The following is a 15,294-nucleotide window of genomic DNA, read 5'->3' as shown; positions in this document are numbered from 1 at the left end:
ACACACACACACACACACACACACACACACACACACACACACACACACACACACGCACGCACACACTCGCTGGGCTGAAATGACAGCAGGAGCCGGTGAAGTAGAATTGTTCTTTAATTGACTCAAATCCCCCAGTACAGTAAAAGATCAAGGCCGTAACTAAACTCTTCCTCCTACAACACCATAGAAAAATACCCTGCTCGTCTGAATGAGGCAAGCTATGGAGCAGAAGACGGGTTGATGAGTGAAGTAACTAACTAACTAACTAACTAACCTCTCGACTGCAAACTCACTTACACTCCAGGCCAGTACATCCTTAAATATTCATAGGTTACGCAAAAAATCCATATGGAGGATATACCTCGAAAAACAAAAAAACAAAACAACCTCATATATCAGTTTACATCCAAAACAAACTCCAAACCACAGGGTTACAGATTCACAAGAGCAAACGAAATCAACAACACAAGTCCTGCGTCTTCACGTCTACATCTACATCAGAGCTGCTCCAACAGAGCGTGTGCTTTGTCCTGTGACTCGCAGGACTTTAACATGACGCTCAATCGCCCGAACATACTTCTAAGCGTTCGCTGAAGAGGGGAACGATGAAAGAAATACAGGCTGTGAAACCTCTAATGAAAGTGTAACGTGTCTAAATGAACTCAGACGCAAACAAAACTACTAATTAACTGAAATCTAAAGAGGAGAATCGCACGAAACCGGTCAGGAACATACATGACAGAAGCCACAATTCACCCAAAATAACAAGAAAGAAATGACATTATTTTGCAAGAAGAAAATCAAGTTTTTTGCATTGCGACATTATTGTTACTATTAATTAAATACGCATTTATCCTAAAAGTTTCACTGTTGCAATGCAAATAATGCACTGCAAAAAAAGTATTTTTGTCTTGTTTTTCAGTACAAATATATAAACATTACTAAATCAAGATATATTTACTTGAAAAACTAAATGAAAGATGTCAAGTACACAGTTTTCTGAGAAAAAAAAAAAGTTAAAATTAAGTGACTTTATGCTTAAAACAAGAACAAATATCTGCCAGTGGGGTCAGAAAAATAAAACACGTTTATTATTTTTAAGTTAGTTTTTTCAGTGGTAGATTTATTTTCTTGTTTTAAATATAAACTATACATTTTCAGGGTTTTTTTTTAAACAAGACTTAAGTAATTTATCTTAAGTAAATGTGTCTTGATTTAAAAATGTTTAGATATTTGTACTGTAAAACAAGACAAAAATACGGAGTCAAAAAAGTGTAGTAATAAAATGACGTAATCTGAAGCATTTCTACATCATGGTTGTATGTGTACTGGATTTACTTTTTTATTGAATAAATCTGTTACAGAAGCTTCCTGTCACGAATTCGGTCCATGGACTTCCGTTTATTCACCACCAGAGGTCACCCTTTCCATTACATTGACTCTCGCACAACACAAACTGTTGCATAGCACCCCGGACTACATATCCCATCATTCTTTGCACGATTTGCACACTGCACTGATTGCACTCATTGCACACAGCTGTTTCTAATCACCTCACTCACTATATAACACCCACTCTAACCACCTTTCTCGGCTGAGTATTGTTTAGCCCGTACCCCATTCCGAGTCTCTGTGTTTTCCTTGTTTTGCCTTGCCTTGCCTGTTTCCGCGGTTTCTGATCTTTGCCTGTTTTCCTGGATTTTTCCCTCTCGTCTCGCCCCTGTGATTCTGTCTGCCGATCGGTGACCTACGCTAGCCCTGGGACTATTCTTGTGTTTTGCCCGCCATATACCTGTTTGCCATTGTTTGACCCTGCCTGTTTACCACGTCTCTTTAATAAAGCCTGCAGATGGATCCACACGTCTCACGTCTCGTCAGCCCCGTTACACTTCCCTTGTACTGTAGTAAAATGAGTGTGTTTCAATAATGAGAATCTAATGAAAATCACATCTGATGATAATGAGAATAACAAACAAATCACGAACAAACAAGTCACGATAATGAGAGCTGCAGGGAAATGTCACGATGCAAAAATCCAGTGGTCCAAACTTTTTCTCCTCATTCAAAATGCAAAATGTCTTATTTCTATCTCTGGATTTTTAGAGTAAGCTCCTGACGGGTTTAGTGCGACTCATTAGGTTGCAAATGCAAATAAATGCAGCGCTGCATGTCAGAGTCATGTGTGCATGAACATATTTGTGTTCAAATCAAATAATATTGATGTTTCTGCTGCATAATGTTGGAAGGTGGAATAAACGGCATAGTACTGATAATGATTCTGCGGTGGCGTCATGTTCAGGTGTGTGTGTGTGTGTGTGTGTGTTAGGAGGCCATGGATGTGTTGGGGCTCCAGCCCATCTGATAGGCTCGTTCCAGCGTTCGCTTACAGTCCTGCATCACTGTACTGAACACAATGTGTGGATACTGCAGCACCAGTCTCTCCACCGTCTCCTCGTTCACCTGCAACAAAACAAACAAACACATTTGCTTTTCATTTGACTTCTTTTGACTCGACGCATTGATTTTTCCTAAAAAGCATCACAAATGCACGACACACCATTTGCATTGAAGAAATGATTCCTATATTAATGCAAGACATCTGTGAGAAAGCTTGTGTTGAGTTTACAGCGAGCGGCTGATGAAACACAGACGCTCCACATGTTGAGTGAGATAATCACCACACCGCGTCCACAGGGATCCAGGCCAAACCTTCATCATGTGCCATGTCAAGTGTGTTATTCACATGCAGACTGAAGGTGAAGATCTCACATGACCTGCTCTAATCACTCAGGACCTTTACACAGAATATACTGTACATCTGCGGCAAACACCATCTGATGCATGCACTTTGATTTCTGCTGTGTTTTCCAGTACAAATATCTAAACATTCATAATCAAGACACTTTTCTTAATTTACTCGAGATGCGAAATGACTTCAGATATTAAGTCTTATCTTAAGTCATTTTGCTTCTCAAGTAAATGTATCTGGATTTAAGAATGTCTAGATAGTTGTATTGGAAAATGCTGAGAAAGAAAACTTGCAAAAAAACAGAGACAAAAAAAAAAAAAATCAAGATAAAGCAAAATGACTTGAGATATTAAGTATTGTTTTCTGAAAAATGAAGCAAAATAAAGCAAATTTATTAATCAATTAATTTTAAATAAAATATTTAAATATTTAATATTAAATAAATAAATACATTAAAAAAATCCGCCAATTGGGTATATATATATATTTTTTTTTTTTGCAAGTTTTCTTTCTCTTTTAATCAAGTTTATCTTTTGACCCCATTTGCAGATATTTTGATACATTTTTTCACAAAACAAGACAATACCTTTGCTGCAAGTAAATGCATCTTCATGTAAAATGTAAATAGTTCTACTGAAAAAAAGACTACAATACTAAGAAAGGAAATAATTTTGCAGTGTAACCACTTATTTAAGACACTATAATTTTTTCCCCATTTCAAATTGTCTGGTTTCTATGCAAATTAGGCTCAATGTACAGTAGATTACACCTTATTTGTTTAAAACAGTCATTTGTGTATTTATTACAGATCATAGAAACAGTAATTTTTCAAATGACTTTATTTTTATTTTTAACATTTTTCAGGACATTTTATACATATTTCTGGCTTAAAATCAGTCATTTTTTCTTATAAAGTAAATGTTAATTTAAGACTTTTTTGACACTTGTACTGGAAGACAAGAAAATGAAAATAAAATATTTATATAAAATATTTAATATAAAAAGTACTGGTAATTTTCTTTGCATTAATTTTATGGACATTTCTGTTAACTTGCAACCCAAAGCAGTAAAAAAAAAAATCAAAATACAGGTAAAACGATCATTATGGAAAATATTAATGCAGTACATTACAGTAAAGTACATTTTTATGGATTTTACGTGTTTTTTTTTTTTTTCAATGCACGCACTCCAAATGCTTTTAAAATTCCAGTTCACTTCCTGAATTTGAATAGAATCAAACAGGAAGCAGATACTAAGTTTTGTTTTCTGAAAAATGCATCAAAAGAAAGAAAATGTATACTTAAAACAAGAAAAATAACACTTGTTTTCCCTTTTAATTAAGATGATTTTTCTGACTATTAGCAGATTTTTTTCTTGTTTTAAGCATGAACTCACTTTATTTTGACCAGTTTTTCAGAAAACAAGACTTAATATCTTAGGTAATTTTGCTACCTAAGTAAATGTATCTTGATTTAAGAATTTATTTATTGTTTTGCAGTGTACAGTAAGTATCACACACATTTCACTGTAGTTGATATAATATTTCTCTTTGACTGTAACTGAACGTCTCTGTTATCGCAGCTTATTCAGTTTGGAAAGACAAATGTTGACTGTCATGCAGCATTAAACGGCCGATTATTGCACAACGTGTGTGTATGCGTGTGTATTTATGAGTCGGTCCAAAAGCAAAAATGCACTTTACGGTCTCAAGTTGTTCTGATGATTCCAGCACGCAGTGTAAATGTGTGCTGTGTGGCGGAAACACTGAAATATATGATCCAGACACAAACACACACACATTCCTCACATCCAAACACAGTATTCTGGTTAAGACTTAAAAAGCTTTCTGGAGTGGGTGAGCATCGCTCATTTACCGCAACCCAAAACCTGCCTGCAGCACATGTACCGCGGTAAAACACTGTGACGCGGCTCATATTTCTCAGAAAACCCTTATGTTTTAAAACATGAAACCTCAAAAATCATAACAAAACACACGTAACACACACAGACACAAAACCTGCCTGCAGTTCTAAACAGAAGAGACTAATGATCAGAAAACCTTTATTTTACACTCCAGCGAGTTTGTGCTCGCATTATGACAGAAACACCTCACACAAAGATCATATAAAGTAATATAAACGTCATTTTAGCTGGATATTTTGGGTGAAATATTCAAATATATAATAGTTAAGCTCAACACAGTTAGGGTTTAGCAGCTTCACACGTTCGTGACAGAGCTTGCATGTACTTGCGGCTTCACTGTATGTTTTGGATCTTTGTCTCTGTGTAATTGTCGTCCCTCATTGATATCGTTACTGTAAATGTGATTTTTGCTTGTTTTCACTAGCTGGAATTATTTTCTGTGGTAATCAACATCATGACACACATGCTGCTCACAGAACTTAAACTCAACCCAGAACCTTCCTTTAAAATCAACACTGGATACTTTTGAGCCCTAGCAATCACCTGGCAGCATCCTAGCAACCATCCAGCACACCCCAGAAACACCCTAGAAACCACCCAGCAACACCTTAGCGACAGCAGAGCAACCAGCAACACCCTAGAAACCACACAGAACACCCCAGCAACAGCATATCAACCATCCAGCAACACCCTAGAAACCACCCAGAACACCCCAGCAACAGCATAGCAACCATCCAGCAACACCCTAGAAACCACCCAGAACACCTCAGCAACAGCATAGCAACAATCCAGCAACCAGCAACACCCTAGACACCACCCAGAACGCCCCAGCAGTACCCTAGAAACAGCATAGAAACCACCTAGCAACCAGCAACACACTAGAAACCACAAAGAACACCCCAGCAACACTAAAGAAACAACACAGCAACCATCCAGCAGCCCCCTAGGAACCCGGTATTAGCCCGGTTCTGTCAACACTGCACTGGCTCCCTATTAATTAGGTCAGCCTGAACCGGGAACACTTCCCATAACACCTGATGTACTGGTTAAGAATGGTTCCTTGCCGCTGTCGCCTCTGGCTTGCTTAGTTGGGGACACTCAGCACCTAGAGATGACCTCTACATCCCTGAATGTCAGCGGAGACCAGGACAACTAGATGAGCCCCAGAGACAGATCCCCAGTGAAGACCGTGTCTCCTAGACAGCCACCGGGACAAGACCACAGGAACCAGATGAATCCTCTGCACAATGTGACTTTGCTGCAGTATGGAACAAACTGCTGGTTTGTCTGGCCAGAGGAGAACTGGCCCCCCGACTGAGCCTGGTTTCTCCCAAGGTTTTTTCTACATTCTGTTACCAATGGAGTTTCGGTTCCTTACCGCTGTCGCCTCTGGCTTGCTTAGTTGGGGACACTTAATTTCCAGCGATATCGTCGACTTGATTGCACAGAAACTACTTAAACTGAACTGAGCTGGATGATGACATCACTGTATTCAATGATGAACTGCCTTTAACTGAAAATTGAGTGTTTACTATTGTCATTTTGCATTATTGACACTATTTTCCTAATTAATGCTGTTCAGTTGCTTTGACACAATCTGTACTGTTAAAAGCGCTATATAAATAAAGGTGACGACTTGACTAGGAACCACCCAGAACACTCCAGCAATACCCTTGGCAACAGCATGGCAACCAACTAACAACCAACAACACTCTTGTAAACCACCCTGTACACCCTAGAAATATCCTAGCAATCACCCTAGTAACAGCATAACAACCACCTAGTAACCAGCAACACAGTAGGAAACACCCAGCAACACCCTAGCAACAGCATAGCAACCACCTACCAACCAACAACACCATAAGAACCACCCAGAACACCCCAGCAACAGCACAGCAACCACCTTGCAACACGCAAAACCCTAGCAACCACCCAGAACACTCCAGCAACACCCTAGTAACAGTAAAGCAATCACTAAGTAACAAACAACACCCTAGCAACCACCCAGAACACTCCAGCAACACCCTAGTAACAGTAAAGCAATCACTAAGTAACAAACAACACCCTAGCAACCACCCAGAACACTCCAGCAACACCCTAGTAACAGTAAAGCAATCACTAAGCAACAAACAACTCCCTATGAACCACCCAGAGTCTGTCTATGATTGTAAAACTTTAAAACATCAAGATTGTAAAACTATTTTAAACTTTCAGGCTGAGCATTCTGAAGCCATCATAACAAACTTTACTCATCTTGTTTATATACTTGGCCTCTTCCCAACTTCCTGTCTCTACAGGAAATTCATCAACACAGTAAAGAAAATTGCACTCATCAAGACTTTTCATAAAGCACATATTCTGTAGTTAATTTCACAATCCAGTAGATTCTTTTGCTTCACATGAAGCATCTAAGAAACGCCTCTTCTCTTTCATTCAAACTCTCTGATATCACGAGACAGAACTGTGCTGTTCTACAGGAACTTTACTGACAGTGACGTCTGAACGTCTCGCGGCTTTTCTGATCTTCTTAAAGCGAACAGAAGTCTCTCCTCCTCTGCCGCTGTTGTTTTTGTCTCATTTCACACCGATGCCGTTCTCGTCACTCATCTCTGCTCATATTTACTCAGACTGTAATGGAGCTTCAAAAGCAAAAAGCTGAATGGATCCAAACCCTGTGCGAAAGCCTCGATGAGATGTTGTGTCCTCGAGGCAAACCGTTAGTGGTCTAACAGCGCGATGAGCTCAAACGGACTGTAATTTCCCACCGAGAACATAAAGCTCTCCAGATATCAGGCATTAAACCCAAAACACACATTACAAACAGTAAGAAAATCCAATGATTTAAAGGCACAGATCAACTAAAATGAGAATTCTGTCATTATTTATTCACCCTCTTGTCTTTTTTTTTCTGTGCAACACAAATAGAGACTGTTTACACAGAGATTTGTCATATGTGACCCTGGAACATTTTTGGGAAATTGGGATTTATACATCATCTAAATAAATGAGCTTTCCATTGATGTATGGTTTGTTAGGATAGGACAATATTTGGCTGAGATACAACTATTTAAAAATCTGGAATCTGAGGGTGCAAAAAAATAAAAATACTGAGAAAATCACCTATAAAGTTGTCCAAATGAAGTTCTTGGCAGTGCATATTACTAATCAAAAATTAAGTTTTGATATATTTACGGTAGGAAATTTACAAAATATCCTCACGGAGCATGATTTTTTACTTAATATCCTAATGATTTTTGGCATTTAAAAAAATCAATCATTTTGACCCATACAATGTATTGTTGGCTATTGCTACAAATATACCCCAGCGACTTAAGACTGCTTTTGTGCTCCAGGCTCACATATATCGACCTTTTAATAATGACCATGACTGGCAAACTCCAAAAACACCCTAAAAGCATAATAAAATTAATAAAACTACGTCCAGATCATATGCACGACTGACTATTATGATGCTTTTATGGTGTTTTCTCCTTTTTAGGACTTGACAGTCAAGGTAACCCTGCAAAAAATGATTTCTTAAGTTTATAATGAGTCTTCTTTTAATTGAAAAATCTCAAAATCCTTGAAACTAGATCAATTTACTTGTAAAGCAACACTGCATAATCTACTGTATTAAGGCATGTTTTTAATTATTTCATTGTGCGTATTTTGTTATACTGCATGGCAGATATTTTTTCACTTTTTTAACTTGTTTATATTTGAAACTAATTTCAAAAGATACACATATTCAAGAGACAAGGAAAATAAGTCTTAATATCTTATGTAGAGTTGGAAAACAAGACAATTTTTTCGCACTACATTAACATATTCACATGAATGGTCAAAATCTTTGAATGAGATGCCAAGATTTCTCCAACATCACAATAAATTCATTTTCATCTGTCATATCTACATCAAAACAATCTGGCTTTTTGGTATTTTCTAATTATATTTGGAAAACAATGGGAAACAGTGACTATTAAAATTAAAATCAATAACTTTAAAATAAAACAATCAAAATAAAAGCCTAAAAACAATTAAATAATAAAATGGAAAAAGGAAATAAATAATTAAATTAATAAAAACTTCAACTTCAAAAAAAAAGAAAAAGTTCAACATAATAAATGTCAAAACATCTAATCATAAAATTAAACAACATATTCAAGATACAACAAAGGTTTTACTATTTTAATATCTGCAGAGTTGTTTCAAGGATTTTTACATTTAGTTATTTAGCAGATGATAGAAGCAATCAAAACTAACAAAAGAACAATGCAACACCCTAGCAACCACCCAGAACACTCCAGCAACACCCTAGTAACAGTAAAGCAATCACTAAGCAACAAACAACTCCCTATGAACCACCCAGAGTCTGTCTATGATTGTAAAACTTTAAAACATCAAGATTGTAAAACTATTTTAAACTTTCAGGCTGAGCATTCTGAAGCCATCATAACAAACTTTACTCATCTTGTTTATATACTTGGCCTCTTCCCAACTTCCTGTCTCTACAGGAAATTCATCAACACAGTAAAGAAAATTGCACTCATCAAGACTTTTCATAAAGCACATATTCTGTAGTTAATTTCACAATCCAGTAGATTCTTTTGCTTCACATGAAGCATCTAAGAAACGCCTCTTCTCTTTCATTCAAACTCTCTGATATCACGAGACAGAACTGTGCTGTTCTACAGGAACTTTACTGACAGTGACGTCTGAACGTCTCGCGGCTTTTCTGATCTTCTTAAAGCGAACAGAAGTCTCTCCTCCTCTGCCGCTGTTGTTTTTGTCTCATTTCACACCGATGCCGTTCTCGTCACTCATCTCTGCTCATATTTACTCAGACTGTAATGGAGCTTCAAAAGCAAAAAGCTGAATGGATCCAAACCCTGTGCGAAAGCCTCGATGAGATGTTGTGTCCTCGAGGCAAACCGTTAGTGGTCTAACAGCGCGATGAGCTCAAACGGACTGTAATTTCCCACCGAGAACATAAAGCTCTCCAGATATCAGGCATTAAACCCAAAACACACATTACAAACAGTAAGAAAATCCAATGATTTAAAGGCACAGATCAACTAAAATGAGAATTCTGTCATTATTTATTCACCCTCTTGTCTTTTTTTTTCTGTGCAACACAAATAGAGACTGTTTACACAGAGATTTGTCATATGTGACCCTGGAACATTTTTGGGAAATTGGGATTTATACATCATCTAAATAAATGAGCTTTCCATTGATGTATGGTTTGTTAGGATAGGACAATATTTGGCTGAGATACAACTATTTAAAAATCTGGAATCTGAGGGTGCAAAAAAATAAAAATACTGAGAAAATCACCTATAAAGTTGTCCAAATGAAGTTCTTGGCAGTGCATATTACTAATCAAAAATTAAGTTTTGATATATTTACGGTAGGAAATTTACAAAATATCCTCACGGAGCATGATTTTTTACTTAATATCCTAATGATTTTTGGCATTTAAAAAAATCAATCATTTTGACCCATACAATGTATTGTTGGCTATTGCTACAAATATACCCCAGCGACTTAAGACTGCTTTTGTGCTCCAGGCTCACATATATCGACCTTTTAATAATGACCATGACTGGCAAACTCCAAAAACACCCTAAAAGCATAATAAAATTAATAAAACTACGTCCAGATCATATGCACGACTGACTATTATGATGCTTTTATGGTGTTTTCTCCTTTTTAGGACTTGACAGTCAAGGTAACCCTGCAAAAAATGATTTCTTAAGTTTATAATGAGTCTTCTTTTAATTGAAAAATCTCAAAATCCTTGAAACTAGATCAATTTACTTGTAAAGCAACACTGCATAATCTACTGTATTAAGGCATGTTTTTAATTATTTCATTGTGCGTATTTTGTTATACTGCATGGCAGATATTTTTTCACTTTTTTAACTTGTTTATATTTGAAACTAATTTCAAAAGATACACATATTCAAGAGACAAGGAAAATAAGTCTTAATATCTTATGTAGAGTTGGAAAACAAGACAATTTTTTCGCACTACATTAACATATTCACATGAATGGTCAAAATCTTTGAATGAGATGCCAAGATTTCTCCAACATCACAATAAATTCATTTTCATCTGTCATATCTACATCAAAACAATCTGGCTTTTTGGTATTTTCTAATTATATTTGGAAAACAATGGGAAACAGTGACTATTAAAATTAAAATCAATAACTTTAAAATAAAACAATCAAAATAAAAGCCTAAAAACAATTAAATAATAAAATGGAAAAAGGAAATAAATAATTAAATTAATAAAAACTTCAACTTCAAAAAAAAAGAAAAAGTTCAACATAATAAATGTCAAAACATCTAATCATAAAATTAAACAACATATTCAAGATACAACAAAGGTTTTACTATTTTAATATCTGCAGAGTTGTTTCAAGGATTTTTACATTTAGTTATTTAGCAGATGATAGAAGCAATCAAAACTAACAAAAGAACAATGATATGCAAATGCTATAACAATTAATTTTCATTGTAGAAACACAACAATCAAAACAAAACACTTACTAAAAACAATTACATTATAAATGTGGAAATAATTTAAAACAAAAAATAAGAACGTACTTAAAATGTAATTAAAAATGTAAAATTAAAATAAAACAACAACAAAAATAAAATAAGAGAAAACAAAAACAATCAAAATAAAACAGAAAAAAATAACCAGATCATAAAAATGTAACAATTAAAATGACACAAAAACATATACTGTATTCAGTATACAATGAAAGCAAGTTTTACTATTTTAATATCTGCAGAGTTGTTTCTAAAGTAAATTAACAATGTTTCAAGGATTTTTAGATATTTTAACTGGAAGACGAGTCAAAAATACTAATTAAAATACTTTTTTTTTTTGCAATGCACTATGAAACGAACAAGAGATTCTCCAGATGTGTTTAATGGAAGAATCCTCATCATACGGGTTTAGGACGACACGAGGCTGAGTAAATAGCTCATTTTTTGACTCAGAACAAGAGCTAAAACTGTTTGTGAAGAGGACAATGCTTCTACTGGAGGCTTTGAGGGACAATGAGGGTGTGTTAAACTGCTCGTACTTCTCTTTGATAAAAGAAACAAGCTTTCTCTCGTTCTTCTCTCGCTCCGCGGCGTCACATCAAAGTCTGGTCCAGAGCTGGAGGTCTGAGAGGAGCATAATGAATTGATTTGATGATTTGGGCTGCTGTGGATCAATAGCGTGGTCTCTCATTGGGCCCGAGGCCACGACAGAGCGATCTGTGATGTGTGTCTGCAGCTCACAGCCAAATGAATGGAAATGCCACAAACTCCACTCAATCGCTAACTTTCAGTGTGGGTTTGAAATGGAAAAGCGTCAAATGAAAGGGAATATATATGTGCGTTCTAATTGACTTTGCCTTTTAGGAAGCAAATGCTGAGACAGCCGGGTTATCCGTCACATCTACAGCTTCCCAATGAGATTATGAAAACAGAGAGAATTAGCTGGATGGTAAAGTGATTTGGGCAGAAATTGAATTTGTCACGGGACTGTGGCTTTGTAAACGGCGTTGACCCAAAACACAAGAGCGTTCTCTCACTCAACGCAACGTCACACTCCATCGCGCTTAGATATAGCTAATGACAAAGTCACACTGAAATATATGAGATGACGTACATCTGAATCATGACACATGGAATTTATAAATAGAATAAACATCTATAGTTACAGTGCTTTCTTTTGATGTGTGCGTATCATGTCATTAAAAATGATCAAAATAAAACACAAAATTAATTAAATCATAAAAATTTTAAACTAAAATCATTTTAAATTAAAAATAAATCAAAATAAAACACTTAATAAAATTAAAATAATTTAAAGTAAAAACAGTTAAAAAATAGCTGAATAATGACAAATTCAAATAAATATTTTAAATATAAAAATAAAACAGAAAAAAATACAAATAATTGAAATTGAACAAAAACTTAAATTAGAAAAATATAACATTAAAACACTTATTAAAAATTTATTTAAAATTCTAATAATTTTTAAATAAACATTATTTAAAATAAAAATAATTCAAAAAGTTGAATAATAAATGACAAATTAAAATACATATTTTAAATATAAAAATGCTAAATAAAACACAAAAAATTAAAACAATTGAAATTAAACAAAAAAAATTCATTTTTTAAAATAAAACCAAACAAAATAAAACATGTACTAAAATTTAAATAATAAAAAAGTAAAATAAAAAAAATTCTTAAAAACCAAAACAAAACACTTGATAAAAATGTAAAATAAATAAATAAAATATGAAATAAATTCAAAAATTTGAATAAAAAAGCTGAATCATAAAAGTGTTGAAAGTTGAACATTTTTTGAAAACACAAAAAATGTATTTTTCATAAAATGTAAACAAAGTAAAAATAAAATTAAACAAAAACTGAAATAATAAGAATATAAAATTAAAATACGTATCTTTAAAATAAAACCAATCAAATGAAAACAGTTACTAACAATAAATCAAATCATAAAAATTTTGAATATTTTTAAAATAAAATACAGAAGTAAAATGCTAATCATTCAGCTAATTTATTCAGAAATTACTCAGGGGTTCAGCTGACAAAAAAGTTAGTGAATCCGTGATCTAGGAGGTGAGAGATGCAGACGTGAGACGCTGTCGGCTGAACACGGTTCGTTTCTGTCTGCCAGGTGTTTAAATGGTGACCCCGTGACCCCGAGGAAACGGCTCTTCTGTGGACGCTGGAGCATCTGTTAGAGCCACTCACCCAGACGCAGCTGTCTGTGGACGAACTCACCTTGTCACAGCGCATCAGGCCCAGGTACCGCAGAGACTTGCTGCTCCTGGCGATCTGAGTGGCTCCCTGATCCGTGATCTCCTTACACCAGCCGGCGTCCACCGTCTCAATGCTGCTGCTGTACTGACCGATGGCTATCAGAGCTGGACACAGAGACACCATCACAAATCTCTGAACTAACTTAAGTCTGATTTATTGCCATGACAATTTAAAATAATAAATAATAAAATGCATTTAAAATAATATACATTATTTATTCTAGTTGCATATACTTAATTTATGTAAGTGAGGACAGCAAAATAAAGTGAACTGTGACATACTGTATTATACCCAACAATTATTCATACAGTGGTCTACCAGTAAAACTGATAAAAATTTGGGACCAAAAGTTATTCAGACACTTTGACCTTAGCATGTTTTGCTGAAGTGTTTTTTCTTTAATTGCTAATGTGATCTTTTTACTCCACAGACTGAACAAAATGAAGCATTGCTTGGTAATTAGTTGAGCTAAATTGGTTTTATCTAATTACAGCTATTCAACCGAATTCGTTACATACCTTTCTATCAAAGTTATCTGACATTATCACAGTTTATTCAGTTTCACTCGGAGTTCTTCTCATATTTTATTACCAATTTCTAAACTAAAACGAATAAACTGTGATAATGTGAGAAATGTTGAAGGTGTCTGGATAAATTTAGGTTTGACTGCATATAATATTCACACAGATCAAACGCGTCATGCAATAACTATCTCAGTATGGCTGCGTTTTTTTTATTTTATTAAATTTTTATTATAATGTACACTTCATTTAATTTAATGTAGGCCTATATCTAATTTAATGTACACTTAATTTTATTTAAATTTAATTTAATAGTCATTTTATTTTGTTTTAATCTCATTTTAAATATTTCATTTTTAATTTTACTTAATTTTATTATTTAATTTATTGAGTTTTATTTATTTTTAATTTAACTATTTATTTGCACTTAACATTACATTTAATTTAATGTACACTTCATTTCTTTCTATTTAAAAATTTACTTTATTTTATTTACTTTTTAATTTTAATATAATTTATGTATGCTTAATTTAATGTACACTTTAATGTAATATATACTTAATTTATTTTATTTAAATTTTTTATTTTATTTTTAACTTACTTTTAATTGCATTTTTAATTTATGAAATTTATTTACACTTAATTTAACGTACACTTTATATACACTTAAGTTTAATTTAATGCTATTGTTTAGTTTAGCTTAATATTCAATATAATATTTAAATGGTCCAGCAGGGTGATAAATTAATTTATAAAATCCACACTTGAGTGTACTTAATATGAGCTCATAAAAGCTAAATTTATTCTAAATAATATAAAAATTAACAATTTCACAATCATTTCCACAAAAGACTAATGTCAAAATGCCGACAAACCATTTATTATTTGAGTTTTACTCAAACTACATGTGAAATGTTGAATTCAGAGCTGGTCGTGTGGGTTCAGATATTGAATCCCATCTATTCAAAACATGAATCACGTGAAGTCAAACGAAAAGCATTGCATGTGTATATGTCTCTACTCTTACTGTGGATTACAGAGGTGAATTGCGAGGAGCGTTCATGGCCTCTAATATATATTGTTGGTGAGACTTAAGCTGCAGACACTAGCGGAAGTAAAAATTGTCCGCTCTGAGCACTGAAGCATACGGCCGTGTTTTCAATTTCCAGTGCTGTTGATTCAATGGCTGAGTGAATGCATGCTGCTTTACTTTAAAAACACACACACACACACACACACA

General features: G+C 34.4%; 1 protein-coding gene across 1 annotated transcript in view; it reads right to left on the bottom strand.

Annotated features, from left to right (window-relative positions):
- Positions 1 to 1,850: 1,850 nt before the first annotated feature.
- Positions 1,851 to 15,294, bottom strand: part of LOC107661534 (F-box/LRR-repeat protein 17-like) — an 87,799-nt gene continuing 74,355 nt past the window's right edge. The window contains exons 3-4 of the mRNA XM_016451163.1: positions 13,495 to 13,637; positions 1,851 to 2,460 (exon numbers count right to left, since the gene is read on the bottom strand). Of these exons, the coding sequence (XP_016306649.1) occupies positions 2,323 to 2,460; positions 13,495 to 13,637 (281 nt within the window). The 3' untranslated portion in view covers positions 1,851 to 2,322. The remainder of the gene's footprint in view (positions 2,461 to 13,494; positions 13,638 to 15,294) is intronic.

The sequence above is a fragment of the Sinocyclocheilus anshuiensis genome, unplaced genomic scaffold, assembly GCF_001515605.1.
Source record: "Sinocyclocheilus anshuiensis isolate Anshui unplaced genomic scaffold, SAMN03320099.WGS_v1.1 scaffold479, whole genome shotgun sequence".
Lineage (NCBI taxonomy): Eukaryota > Metazoa > Chordata > Actinopteri > Cypriniformes > Cyprinidae > Sinocyclocheilus > Sinocyclocheilus anshuiensis.
This window is presented reverse-complemented; position numbering and strand designations above follow the sequence as displayed.